Consider the following 15,257-nt stretch of genomic DNA (forward strand, 5'->3'; position numbering starts at 1 on the left):
AAAATAATTCGCTTTAAGGAACATTCTGATTGAGAAAAACAAGAAAAGGATTTCTTGTTTTGAAAAAAAGTAAATCGATTAGTAGTTTTTTTCTGCAAAGGAAATGGGTTTTGTAAAGCATTTTATAGTGGGTTTAATTAAAAGTAACTGTTTAAAGATGGAATTCAGGTTTCTTAAACGATAAGATTCACCCCCTCCTATTTCTCTGCTATCCAACGACAACAACAAAAAGCCGGGATTGCTGCAGGCGACAGAGGGAGAATTCAATTGATTTTAATGTGAGATCTTGAATCTGTATATGTCCCTCAAAGCTCTCACCGAGAAACAGGACTAAATCTCCTAAAAACATACGAATTACGCAAAGACAGCAGAAAGAATCGAATCGCATACACTTTTCTGTCAGAAAGCATAACAGCGATGGAAGTTACACAAAGAAAACACATTCTAAGCAAATATATTGAATGACATATGAGATCACAGCTCGTTTAGAGAGCGCGACTAACACCCCTAACGATACTTCAACACGGACCCGCAAAACTGGAACGTATATGTAAAATGGCATGGTATTCAAATAGGGACCTTTTACAGACACTGGGTTGTTTGCACAGATGGAAATATTTGAGATCTATAAGGAATCGTTTTTCGATATAGTGTAACCAAAATAAGCGATGGAGTCAATTATGAAGATATAATCATTAAGATGCAAAGCATTTCTGAATTTAAATATGTGGAATGCTATTACTAAAGGACTTAGAAAATACTGAGTCAAACGCCAATTCTATCAAATTATTTTTGTTTTATCATTTCCTGGCGTTCACCACTAGGAAATCGTGCGGATGTTGTGCATCGAGTGACTTGTGTAGCTTTAAACACTGGAGAAGACATCTCCGGATTTGGGAAGAGGCAAACGTTTCCAGTCTTGAACAATTGATCAATTGTGTTAATGCTAATAAGACACAGTCAGTCTCCTTCTCTTTAAAATATCTTATGAATAACTAGTATCATCCCGTTAAAAACAACTTTAAATTGGGCCATTAATTTCTTACGGAACTCCTGTAAAGCATGAATAAGTCAGGCACCTTTCTCCCCAACCTCAGTCTCCAAAGCAGTAAAATAGACGGGGAAATTGAGTTTATTTTTCTATAATCAGAGTTTCTCAAGGTCCGACGACTGTCCCAATTACGCTGTGCCTCGTGAATTTCTCCACTTTCGGAAACTAGAAAGCCTTATCGTGAAGAAGACGCTACTAGTCCATTCGCAGTAATTACAAACCATCTATCTTTTTTCTTTCCTTAGCTGGACTACAGACTTTAACCCTGTTGGCAAAAAAAAGTATAAATTTATTTCGGATGAACGTAATAAATTGATCGAACCCTTAATAAGATCAAGTATAAATGTGTGTCAGTTATGCTGTAAATAGCCTTCCCAAATGAATGTACATATTTACATACACGCGCACGTATATAAATAGACATGCGAACAAACTTTTTATCGGTTTATTATATTGACATCTGGATTCAAGTTGATTTTGTACATCTGATTTTCCCCATAGATTATCCGGGATAATATTTGTCCTTTTTATAAAAAATGGGTTGGGCGACATTAATGTTTAATGGGAGAAATTCAGAGTTTCGGTCGTGACAAAAAACATTCTTTAAAAATGCAAAGGAAAATGCACTTATGGGTTTTAGCATTAGTCTGCAATAACTCTGAGGAAATATGTCCTTCGCTGGACATTATTCAAATGAGCTGTTTGATTAGTTGTGTGTGAAGTTAATTAGTATACACTGAGCAGAGTCTGGGAAATGTGCTTACAACCCGTTCTTCTTGTTATGCAGCTTACCCGCGTTGCTTTAATCTGACAAATTGTGAATGTTTTGGAATATTTTGAGCATTCATAACGAAATGCATTATCAGTAAACAGTTCGTCTCAGCTGCCTCGAGGAATCGTTCTAGTCAGAATTCAAAAAGCTTTGGTTTTTTTTCACGGTGTAGTTCTTGCCACAAAGTGATGGTTACCGAGGTCGAGGCAATGCAACCGAATGAACAGAAGAAAGCCCAGTGTGTGCATCTAGTGCGCCAGTATTGCCACCAGTGAGAGGCACTAGTACCAACAATGTACATCTGTACATTAGAAACCACCTACACTTCCCCACGCCCCCACTCCGCTACCCCATTACTCTATGTTTCTTACAGACATCGTTTCTCTGAGCTGAAAAGAGACAATCCTTTCTCGTGCAACCAAACACGCATCATAAGCATGAACTCCCTATTTTATCAATTCCTATTCTCACAGCCTTTTCTTCACACAGCATCTCTCCCGATAGCCAAAATATATGTTATTTCTCCTAGAAATCGCAGAGAAAGCTCTTGTTTCTCGCAAAGGTTCAAATGCCTTTCGATCTAAATGGACTACTTCCACAAACTACAAATTGAATTTACACATCAATATCGTGTAGAGTCCGAATCCAATCCTTGTTGCCATAAAGATCATTCTAAATTAAGTTGTGTCGTTCTTTGGGAGGGGGCGTTCTAATAATATTTAGTGGATGGGTTTAACTTTAAAGAAATTTGAGAAAGTATTTTTGTACGGTTTTGTTTCTTAAGCATTTTTGTGTGGAAATTGAATTATTAATGTTCGGGTTATATGTATAATGGTGCGACCACAGTAAATATAACCGACTCGTTGGGGATTTAAAATGTAAATCAGCCATCCCCCATGGCAATCCCGCTACGAAATAGTCATTACAACTGACCCAAACATTATTGTATTATTAACATTGCGGATATTCATACGTTGGAGTGAGGACGGAATATTTCTGAACGCAGTCTGGTTTACAGGTAGCAGCAAAGTTTAATTATTGTTCTGAAGTGTTTGTTATTGTATTGAGCCACGCTCGTGTCGAACAAATTGGAGTCTAATCTCCCTCGACCCACGTTTCGGTTGCACGAAGGGTCTGTGTGCGTGTCAGCGGCCATTTCTAAATTCTCCCATTCATTTGACGGGTTAATTCGAACTAAAATGTAACTAGTACAGTAGTAAGGGTGGCCGATTAAGAGCAATTAGAAGGAAGAACATGAATACAGTCCCGGACCTACGTACTTTATCCAATAATTCATGTATTGCACCTGTTAATGATCATCGGCCTCTCAATATCATTAATTTGGAAATGTAAGTGGGGTTTTGTCAGCGCGCTTTCACATTGCAATAGGAATGCTGCACATTCACTGCTGCTATTGCAATATAGAACAATACAGCACAGAACAGGCAATCTGAAACTTCTTTCAAAATATCTGCAGAAGTAAAGAGTAAGTACAGTACAGACGGACAGGAACGATTAAAAAACGACTGAGTACCTGAAGTGATGTTAACAAAAGCAATACAAAGGAAGCACTACGCAAGACTTTCAAATGAGCTCCTAGCTAGATTGTGTGCGCCTTGATGTTTACTCCTGAAATAATTTGTTAAACGTCTCTGTTGTATGAAAATAGCAATATTTAATCATTAAATCGAAATGTTGATATGTCGACTATAGCACAGAAGCCTACAGTGCAGTTACCTGCACTCTGCACAGAAAGGAGTTTATGAATATTTAATTACTGCACTCTGAATAATTTTTAATCTCATTTCATGTCCACACGTTCACCGAACTATTACAAAATGATACTAAACAAACATGTACTGTATTTGGTTTTGGTTTGCTATCGGCGGAGGCGACGATTCTCCGACGCTGAAGCGGACGTGGAAATTCGGGAAAGATTCAGCAGCAGGCCGGCCAGTCCTTTCAGACTGGTTTCAAAAGCAGCGAAGCCTCAAGCGACGCCAACTGCTCAGCGCATTCAGATTTAAAACAAGCCCTGGGGCAACATCCCTGGACTGTGGAAAGGGTAGAAAAAACCTAACAGCGCAGCGATTGCCGGCTTCCACCGTCCAGACGTCCCTCAAACTTTCACCAAGTTATCCTGCTGCAAGATTGGAACAAAGTCCAGACTGAAATTGATGTTATTTTATGCGCTTCTTTTCTACGTATAAAAGGAGACCTTTTAAAAATTGTGTTTATTTTCTTTAAAATATCAACGGTTAAGCTGCATTTCGAATAGCCTGTGTCTTTTTAGCCCCTATCCTTGGGCTTTGGACGATTTACACCCCCCCCCCCCCCACCTCCCCAGCTGCAGTCACTTTGCATCCGGTATGTGAGAAGCTGCGAGCAGTGAGAGCTGAGGAGCGCGCTGACAAGTCTTAATAAACAATGTGCAAAACGTATTTATATCGTCTCTGGCTTTTCTTTGTAAATGTCTCGATTCGGTTCCTTCGCTACTTTCCTCTCCCTCCCAGATCAGGAGTTGTTCCATTTGACACAGGAAGTGCGCGTCCCCGGGCCCGTGTCGGGAACGCGCGGCGCTCGTTCACGCTCGGCTGATTAGAGATTTGCTGATATTTAATAGAAGAGAAAGCCCGGACTCAGTGAGAGAGACAGAAAGAGAGAGAAGGAGAGAGAGAGAGAAAATCGGACCCAATCCTTTCCTCCAGCTCCTATAGCTTGGTTTCCTCTTTCAAACATATCCCCGACAGACGGATCTTTATGGATTTTGGGCTCGTTTTCTCCTCATTCTTTGGAGTGTGTTCCGATTGAAACAAAAATAGAAACAAGAAACTGGGATTGTTCGGGATTTGGTGTCCCTAGATCGCACAGATGTTGGTGCACACATACGCTGCAATGGTAAGTACGGCGGAGAGGGGAAAACGGGGCCGTTTAATGGGATTGGAATCTAAATTGATGAAATCGTCTGGGAGAAATTTTTAAAAAGCCGGTCTTACCAAGTAATGTACTGCAGATGGTTTACCTGACTCGCATTGTTTTTTTTGTCCTCATCGCTTTCGTTATTTTGGACAACTTTTTACATTTCACAATACAGCTGAAACTCCCACATGGTGCAACTTTAATATGTTGATACACAACGTAAACCGGGGGCTGCGTGCATGTGAAGGGGATGGGGAGCTATGTTTTCCTTTGGGCTGGGACTCAGTTTTATTTGTAGATATGTGGCCGATCTATTTGATCCCACCAACTTACGGGGGTGGGGGTGGGGAGAGCGCAGATGTAGTTTTAAATCGAGGCAGAAGTCAACCAGAGAAAAACAATTCAAATAATGGCACCAAGCTGTAAACGAAAGTAAGAATGACATGGAAAAAATAAGTTTTTTTTACAAGATCAACTATACATAAAGTCATATTAAAACTGGAAAGGGATTATTATATAGTTTTGGCCCAGTCTATCTTTTATGCACACAGTGAGTTCCGCTCCTATGATCGTATCTCTTGATTTCTCTCACCCAGGATCGGCACGATGGGATGAACGGTAGCCACAGTGCCCGCCTCGCCCAGCTCGGCTCCATGAGCCAGGCGCCATACTCCACGGCCCCGCCGCTCTCGCACACCCCATCCTCGGACTTCCAGCCGCCTTATTTCCCGCCGCCCTACCAGCCTCTGCCCTATCCCCAGAGCCAGGAGCCGTACGCTCACGTCAACGACCCTTACTCGCTGGCCAGCCCCCTGCACCAACCCCAGCAACACCCGTGGCAACAGAGGCAGCGTCAGGAGGTGGCGGCTGAGCAGGGCATCCTGCATCAACCCAGAGGTCTCTCCCAGTTGTCAAGCCTCGACCACCGCCGGGATTACCATGGGATCCGGCGGCCTGACGTGCTGCTCCACTCCGGCCACGGCCTCGACACCAACCATGGACTGGTGGACACACTCGCTCTTCATGCCCTCAATCATCACGGATTGGACGATGTACAGGTACAGTCTTCAATACACTGAACACTTGATATGAGTTACATGCATACCAGAAAAAATATGTTTCTAATCACTTCAGGAAAATGTAATAGTTTTAGAGGGAGAAAAAGATCCAGAGGAATTTAACTAAAATTAAACCTTCAGTTATTTATGACACGGTGCTATTGTTATATTGGGCAATTTGTACTAATAAACTAAAATATCTGAAATAAACGGAGCGTAGATAATTGCTAAGTTTACAGTGAAGTGACTGGCTTTTTTATGCTGCACCCAGTATCCTTACACTAGGTGGACACTCAGTCCGGGAGAAGGCGATTGCATTGTTTGCAAACGCTGACAATTATTTACTATGACTCGTCAATATGAAAAAAACCCATCTATTTTAACCTAGTCGAATCCTCTCAATTATATAAATATATTGAGAAAAAAGAAGTATACTTCGCTTTATTTACGAATGAATGTTTCTTACTCAAAGGCGAACATATTGCAAGTTTTAGTTTAATGTTGCAAGTGTCTTTTCCTGTTGATTTTTAAATAGCTAACTGATTTGGCCAATGGTATATTAACAGGTTTATTTCGTTAGTAAAAGATCATTTTTTTCAATTTTTGCATTACTGAGGCACTGTCTGAAAAGTAGACGATGAATGTGTGTGTGTGTGGAACATATGATTACGGGTCCTGGTACTTATGGATCATTGTGGCCTATATGCAGCGCTCTTGGCAACAGCGAGTTGGTTAGGGAAGAAAAGCTAAGTAAAAATTCATTTAAACCAAGGGGAAAGTGACAGTTTATAATACAAATGTTTCATTATTTTCACACTTCCGATTATGGGTTTTGTCCGGCTCTCTTCCTCCCACTATTTCTCTCGGTTTGTGTGAAGGATTTGTATGGTCTATTGGCTTATGTTTAAGCTATGGCTCGCTGATCAGAACGCAACCTGACAAGTTTTACTAAACACAGCTGGATTTAGATGTGGTATGACGGTACAACCGCAGCAGCCCCTGTAACATGCACAATGCGAAACAAATTTACCGGGTACTGGATAGGGCAACAGTGAATGCCACAATGCAGAGTTTCCAAATGTGTGTTTTCTTTATTATTGAGCCTGCCTTTTCCCATAGATCTGTGAGTGAGGGAGCTGTTCACTACACAACCCGATGATGTCTTTCCCCCTTTTTTTTGTTAAAAACAAAATGATTCCTGGTATCAGGTGGAAATGTTTTTGCAGTTTCAATCTCAGTGATACACAATCAAATTAAAAACAAGGCCAAGTGAAACGTTCACTATCAGCGTTCGCTTTCCGTCTTCCATTCAGCTAACTGCAGTTGCAAACAATAAAAGTGGTTTAAATTGGTTTTATTTCGCATGGAGCTCTTCATAGATTTGTTCAAGGCGGCCGTGTTGCTGCGAATCAAGTCGAGAGCGATTGGAGTTGAGCATATCACTGGTGGCTCCCTGTCCTCCAGCATTGGCGGGATTTCTTCATCCTCATCTCGGTGAATTGTTCCACTAAAAGATTTATTTTTGTCTAATTAGAGGTTTTGTAATTACTATTCGCTTTATTAATTCCGCAAGTTAATCCTGTGCGTGACACTTAGCAGAGAGAGAAATTACTCTAAATTCAACACGACAAAACAAAAAGTCAGAGAGAGTTCATCTGTTATCGAAAACAAAATCAATTTAATCATTAGATAGAAAGATTGAGAGACAGTTGTAAAGTGCCCGTCATACATGGGTTGCTATCATAAAGAAAAGTGGTGCGACAATGCTTCCCTGGTTGTGCGTACAAGCTTTGTCTATAATAATTTTATAACTTAAGTGCAAAGCAATATTTAATAGGATTTTCTCTAGCTTGATCTGTTCAATCTCTCGTCCCCATTGTAAACTGTGTGCTGAGGTCGATTTGCTCACTGTAAAATGCAGGGTTCTGATTCTGTTATTATTGCAAAGTGTTCTTTGACTTTCCGGTCCCAGTGCCAGAGTTTGGTCTGTGTAAGTATAATATCGAAGGTGCCGAGAAAACGAACGCGATTAAATTTCAGAATTGACATACAATTTGCGAACATTGTGCGTATGAAAAGTCCCCAATTCTAACTCGGCGTGCATTTTATAAACTGCTTGCGAGTTTTCTCAAAGGGAAGTGAAAATCTCACCCTTCCCCTGTTCCTCCTTAGCTACCAGCAAAATTCGAGTAGAGGTAATGAAACTATATTGTATTTTCCATAAAATGGACGATGTATCAAGCCTGTGGGATGATAAATAATAAGGGATACGATAGGATTTATAATCTACAGATACATAACAATAATGCACTCCGCCGTTTTGCGCGATTGACCAAATTTATTGCCGAACTTCACATTATACACCTAAGACTTTTTATTAAGAAATCTAAATTTTAAATATATTCGACCGGTACTTGCCCAGTTAATTTAAAATTGGCTTCAGTTAGCTGGCAAGTTGGCAAAATGACCAGTGGAGATACCTCCTAAAAAAAAGTGATATTTTCTGTTAAAAGGACCAATTCTGTCCTCACTGTAACCTGATAGTCATATGACAATCGGACTTTTATAGGAAGCGAACTTTAACCACAGCTTTAGCTAAGCTAGTTTGAAGATGCTTGCTACCAGAAATATTACATCCGCAGGGCGGGTTAGTATGTAATTCATGTTGCAGGAGTTTGGATGTAAGTTATAAAACCAGATGCGCAATTTAACGTCCAGAAGCGGCATTTTCAAACCAGGTGTCAATTTATTAATAAACGGATTGTCACCAGTGCACTCTCTCTGCCTCTGGTCAATAATTATTTCAGAATAATGCAGTCCCTGAAATTAAGTAAAGCATTTTGGAAATATGAAACAAAACCAGAAAGTGCTGTGAAACTCAGCAGGTCTGAGAGCATTTGTGGAGACAGAATACAGTTAACATTTCGAGTCTAGTGGCCCTTCTTCAGGAACGTCTCCAGTTCTGAAGAGGGGCCACTAGACTCGAACATTCCCTGTCTCTCTCTTCCTCTCACTACAAATGCTTCCCAGCAATTTTATTTCATAATAACATCCTTTGCTGTTTCCAATGTTTGTTTCTCTTTAGAACTGGAATTCCCACTGAGTACGGACAAATTTAGAGTCTATTTCAATTATAAAACTATCAGGTGCTATTTCTCACCTTGATCTCGGCTTAATGAATATAATAGCGTTTTATTCAGACCTCAGTGCAGTTTAACATAAAGTATGGCCTACAGCCTAAACAACTTCATTAAAGTAAATTCCGAGATATTGTCCAACTTTCCAGCTTTTCCACTCCTGAGGACTAAAATATAGCCACGTAGACCGGGAGTGAAAGTACTGTGTAAACTCGTCAGATACAATGTATTTTGGGTAATAAAGGAAGTTTGATGACTTCCGGCTTTATGAACATTTACTCCTTAAAGAACTCGAGAACCCCGGGACATCTTGTAAATGATCAGAACAGATACAGCTCAAACCACAAGCACCTGGAAAATAAAGTTAATTGCGAAGAATCCGTGGAATGTTCGAACTTGCTTGGGTTTTACTAGTTTGTTACACGAAGGTGCTGCCTGTACGAGCATGTTTGTAGAAGGCATGGGGTGGGGTGGAGGGGATGGGGGTGGGGGAGGATAATTTCATTTCGCTGAGCTTCGATTCAGCTCCATCTCCCGCTTCTAATATCACACTCCTTTCAAAGTCAAATTTCCTCTTTGTGCCACATTCCTGCTATCTCACATTGTCCCAAATATTACATTCCCTCAATACCAGATTCTCCTTAATGTCACATTCTACTCAGTATCATAGTGCTTCTAATGTCATATACCCATCCTGTCATTTCCCTCCCATACCTCCTTTCCCCTACTATCGAATTATTTTAATGTTACACTCCACTAATAATACCTCATAAGGTCATATTCCTCCTGACATTGCATTCCTTTAATAATTATATTATTAAATATGATATAATAACAATATCCCAATCCCGATTATGTCACATTCCCCAAGTATCATAGTCGCCCCAATATGATGTTGTCCCCAGTATTGCGTTTGTTAAGATTCGCAGGTAATAAAACTGGGGGCTATTTTTGAAATCATATAAAGGCAAATATAAATTCTTGATGTGTAAACATCATAGTTGGAAATCAAGATTCGAGATTTGTTCTTACATTGCTTTCAAATGTAGAATTGACGGAGCTCTGGCTCGTGTGTACGAGAGTGAGAAGAAAAGTAGGAGATACAAATTAATGGTATATAAGTCAGATAAGAACTACGGAAAGAAAATCTTTCCATAAGCGAACACAGTGAGGTAGAATTTTCCACATCAACCTAACTTATGTTGGTGCGGAGTATTCTTGCTTGTTTAAAATCTATATAATGTCAAAACCGGGAAAACAAACTGCGAAGCTGACCACGGCTCTTTGTTTATTCTTTGGGACATGAAACTCGTCCAGATTAAAAGTTCCGTCTGTGTCCTGAAATAGTCACTCTTCCCCTTATCTGATGCGAATAATTTTGATATAAAGCTATACTCACAAATTAGTTATTATTGGTTTTGTTTTAATCCATTCTCGAGACTAGAAAATTGACAAAATTCACTAAGGACCCACAGTAACTTCTAATTTAGCGTAAATCGCAGCTCTGCCTAATATAGGGTTATGGCGTATTAATGGTTATTACCCGCGCAGTATCATTTAGTCTTGTTAGCTTCTGTAATTATTGTTTAAGATTTAAAATGCGTAAGGCATTAGTCAATATAACTTATTTTACAGCTTCGGGATGAAAGCTAATTTTCAAAGTTGCATTCTTTAAAGTTAACGCTTAATTTGATTTTCAATTGTCTTACTAGATTGCCACGAGCAAACCTCGAATATCAAATCCACATGCTTTTTTTCAAAAATGCTGATTGGTAGGTTAACTTTTACCTTAGAAATATAGACTCAATTATATTTCGTCCCCTATCTGTTGAGGACTTGAGACTTCAGAACTAGTCCTGAACCATGTACTCTGTATATAAAGATAACTTTAATCAAGCCAAGATAGTTCCAGTCAACACTTAATCTTGAATCGCGAGAGCCGCGTATTAAATGCTTATATTTATACTGCAGCAATGAAAAGCAAAGGAAAACGGGTCGAAGTCTAGGACTCAATTCCATCCCGTGTGATAAATAAACTGTACCAGGGATGCACACGTGCGGGCAGCGATGTTACAACTGGAACCTCTGGTGTTGATGATTGCGGCTTACCTTGAGAAGAGTAATTCTCTCGTTCTCAGGACAAACCAGGAACCTCTAATACGAAATACCTGTTTTAATTCCAACCTGTTCATGCCTTTAGCTATCAAAATTCTAGAATTTTGTAATGTCTGTAGTATATTCTCGTGTACAAGAGAATAAGCGCTCCAATACAAAATCGTTCATATTAATACTAAAGAATGATCCTATTAAATGCAAGGCAATCACAAAGGCGATCATTTAATGTAGTAAGTATTAATGTGGCGTGTTCGTGTACACAGGCTCACCCTTACTCCTATAACAGAGATGCTGATAGCCCCAGTAGTGTCTGTCTAGTTATTTCACCATAGGCCAGCACAGTTAACTGCAGTCGGATCTCTTCTGTCAACGTGTTTAGATGTAAATAGGATTTCCTGTTGATGATTATTGTCGTATCACAGATGCTGCAGTTTAAATCCCAAAGTGACCATAAACAACCAGGACATATGGAGCTGATTCTGCTGCCTTATAACCCAAATCTGTTTGCACGCCTTTAATGTGGGCACTGTGTGGAACAGCTGCTTTAACCATCTACCGTACCCACTGGCCTTTGCAGCTTTAAAAATATCGACGGATTTCATGCAGCACTAAACCTCGGTAGCCCGTGAAGGAAAAATGATGTCTAGGTTTGGTTCGGTGCAGCCTTCTGAACGTTGCAGTAGCCAACAAATGAGCCGTGTGGCTCGCTCATTTCCACTCAGAAAGCTCAAACGGGACAGGCAACAAACTGCAGGATAGAATAATTCTATTCACTCGCCCCCCCCCCCCCCCCCCCGCTTATTTCCGAGTTAAAAGTTCCAACGCTCGTTCTTTTCTGACGTAACGAGCAATATTGTCCGCCTGATTTCCACTTGGGGACCGTGTAGAAAGAAAAACGATTTAAAACGTTGTTTATGAGCATGTATAGTTTAATTTTGATGAATTAATCATTAAGTTACATTTGACTTTTGGATCAGGCTACTGTGTAATTTGAGAAATGGATTGACACATAGGAATGCTATACTTAGATTGAGGGTGAGGATCCCATTTATTTCCATTATTTATAAAGTTTGGTCCAACTATGTGTTTTCAGGGTCATCATCGGTTCAGATTAAAGGTTGAATCAAGCATAAGATTGAACCAAGCTCCTCTTTAACTGTAAAGTTTAAAGAATTCTGCAACCGATAAGTTGTGGATCACTTTTCACACCATTAATTGGTTAGTGTTACCTGTAAATTAAAAGTACATGGTCTCCAGTTTAAATTCCTGGCATTCGTTTCGTTCACATTGGCTCCCTTTTTCAGTTCTGTCAAAATCGCGATTACAGTAATTCATTTGAATCTGAGCCTGTCCCTTCCATTTACAAACCAGCATAAACCTTGTTGTATGTAAGGAACCGAGAAATTAATCAGTAGAAGGTACCTTGAAGCAAATTCTAGGCGAATTAGAGACTCGGACACACCAATAAACGTGAGCTGTGACAATCCGGTTCCTGGTGTCCACCGTGCCTGTCATCAACATGATCCATGAAAATGTTCTGTGACAGGACACACGGAAATTAGTCTAGATTCCTCCCTATCGCATTGGTTTAGCGATGCCTATCCAGAGTACCGTGTTTCGCCTTCCCCCCCACACACGCACTTTGATAATATCGATCTCTATCTATATGTAAATATATGTACACATATACACACCTCCACTTCTCAACAAATCCATTCACTCAGGGGTGAAATTATGACAATCTCCATTAGGGCCTCACTAGCAAAAGTGGCTTATCTTTTAGAACAATAACTCGCGCGGGAATGATTGCAGAGAGAAAGAAAACTGTTTTCCCTCTTCCTGATCATTGTTGCACCCCATTTGTAATACCTTTCTTCTTTTTGCAAGGTGTGCATTTTGGGGAAAATGTACTCCATCCATTTGACTAGTGTTATTGAAAATATTGGATCTATCAAAACATTTAATTATTTTCGATAATTCCACAGAAAAGTACACGATAGCATTGGACCTTTAAACAATGACCGGCAAGAACCATAAAGAGGAGAAAAAACTGGGTCGTTTCTGTCACTTTTGTAGAAAATGTCACTGCAGAATTTGTCTGATATTTTCTTTCGAGTGCAATGAACGATTCTAGAAGAAGCCTTTTGTTTTAGGCCATGAATTGAACGTAGCGGTTCCATGAAGGTTTCTTTTGGCTGTGATCGATCCTGAAACGAACCAGAACACTCGCTGATAGTGTCCTCTCGGACAAAAATCGGCGAGTTCAAGTCCCGTCCCGTGCCCTCAAGACTGATATTTCAGTGCAGTAGTGCAAGGATACTGCAATGGTGGAAATGCTCTTTTTTCTGATGAGATGTTACACCGAAGCCCTCAATGCCCTTTCTGGTGGACGTTAAACATCCCAAAATACTTATTCAAAGAGAAACAGAGTTGCACGGGTGCCTCGGCGAATACTTAACATCATAAAAAAAGGGGCTACCCAGTCACATTGCCGTTTGTCGGAGTTTGCTGATGGCCGATTGATTGCTGGGTTCCAATAGTGACTACACTTACAATTCTCCATTGGTTACAACTAGTTTTCAGGCGTCCGCAACGCGTCGCGAGAGGCGTTATAAAAAATCACGAACTTCTTCGGTTTTGTAGTCAGGCATACACACACACCCCAATACATATGGCGCGCCGATAAATATTCGTTGGGGAAGGGGAGTTGGCGTGGAGGAAAGTTAATCCAGAAAGATTTGATGCGGCCACATGTGAGTGGACAATCTCAAGGGGAAAACTACGCCGTTAGGCGCAAGTGACAGTCAGAAGAGAGGCACTACTTTAAAATTTATTCAAACTAGAGCTAGTTTCACATAACTTAGAGGCAAAGGAACCAAGTGAATTCAACAACGAGGTGCATTATAGTCAGTACTGTACATGAGAGACGTTTGTTACTGAATTAATGCTGTTAACTAAACGGTCTGATCTTATCTTTTCCCCCCTCTTCAGGCCGTGGATGATAACGGCAGCTCTGGGATGAATATATTGGACCAGTCGGTAATTAAAAAAGGTAAACGACCCCTCCTGCTCTGATCAAGCTGTAATAAATTGGAACGGATTGCCCGCGTATTTAACTCATTTTATGATATATTATGAATGTATTATTGTAAACACTTTTTTCCGCAAGAGTGTTCACTTATCACTGTTTAGGAGGTCACCTGCATTGGTCTCCCGGAATATGCACTACCAGAAGTCTGTTTGCAACCACTTCATATTTAAATATTCGACTAGCTTATTTTTACTGTCTCAATGTTATCTGTCCCGATTAGTTTATGATACCATAACATTAACGGTGTGATAGTGTGAGATTTTAAGCTGGGTCTGATTAAAATGTATTTGGCAGAATGCATCAAAACATGCCCAATAAACAGCAGTCATTGTAATAATATTTCTATTTCCATGCCGAAAGTTTGTTAAGGCCAAGCTTAAGCATGTTGATTTTTAAAAAAGTTTTGAACATTGAGACAGCATAAACACTCAGAATATAGTCGAAGTCTTGGTGACATGAGCAATCCATCACATCCCATCACCCTTTTTGTTGCAAAACCTAGACTGATCACAGTGATCCAAGACTTTATACACATTGGATAGACTGTCAAATACCATTAAAAACAAACACCAACGCTCTCCTTTAATTGAATTTATTAGAAGTAAGTGGAACTTCATGGCAAAGTTGTGACACTTTTAAGAAGATAGGCTGCTGAAAGAGTGTCAAGTATTTATACAAGCTCAATCTCCAATTAATTTGAGGAAATGAGAGCAGAGACAAGGCTGATTGCTGAGTGATTTTTTCTGTGAGCGAAATCTGAATAGAGCAGCCTTCAAAATTAATACAGGAAACCCCCCACGACTGGTTTCTGAATGCTGTGACTGAGGCTGGAAATAAATAGACGTTTGCTTTAAAAGGAGAGACAGGTGTTACGTTAAGCCAAAATGAAATAATTAATATCTGTCTTCATTCGATTTTGGCTAGAAGGTGTAGATAAACCTGTGTGATGTTGACTGTAAGTTTCTGAACGCGGGGTCAGTGAAGAGAAAAGTTGGTTGAATTCTCCTGTTCTCCACATACAGTAGTGTGTAACGAATTCGGAGTGTACTCGATCAAATAAGGTTGTGTTGACAAAAGGTAAAATACAATCAGAGCATGTATGTGTTGCAGCCCT

The 15,257-nt window shown here is 40.0% G+C and overlaps 1 protein-coding gene across 1 annotated transcript in view; it reads left to right on the forward strand.

Annotated features, from left to right (window-relative positions):
- The first annotated feature begins 4,694 nt into the window (after nt 1-4,694).
- Nucleotides 4,695-15,257, forward strand: part of LOC132829827 (transcription factor AP-2-beta-like) — an 82,426-nt gene continuing 71,863 nt past the window's right edge. The window contains exons 1-3 of the mRNA XM_060847195.1: nt 4,695-4,721; nt 5,339-5,800; nt 14,044-14,104. Of these exons, the coding sequence (XP_060703178.1) occupies nt 4,695-4,721; nt 5,339-5,800; nt 14,044-14,104 (550 nt within the window). The remainder of the gene's footprint in view (nt 4,722-5,338; nt 5,801-14,043; nt 14,105-15,257) is intronic.

This window comes from Hemiscyllium ocellatum, chromosome 30, assembly GCF_020745735.1.
Source record: "Hemiscyllium ocellatum isolate sHemOce1 chromosome 30, sHemOce1.pat.X.cur, whole genome shotgun sequence".
NCBI lineage: Eukaryota > Metazoa > Chordata > Chondrichthyes > Orectolobiformes > Hemiscylliidae > Hemiscyllium > Hemiscyllium ocellatum.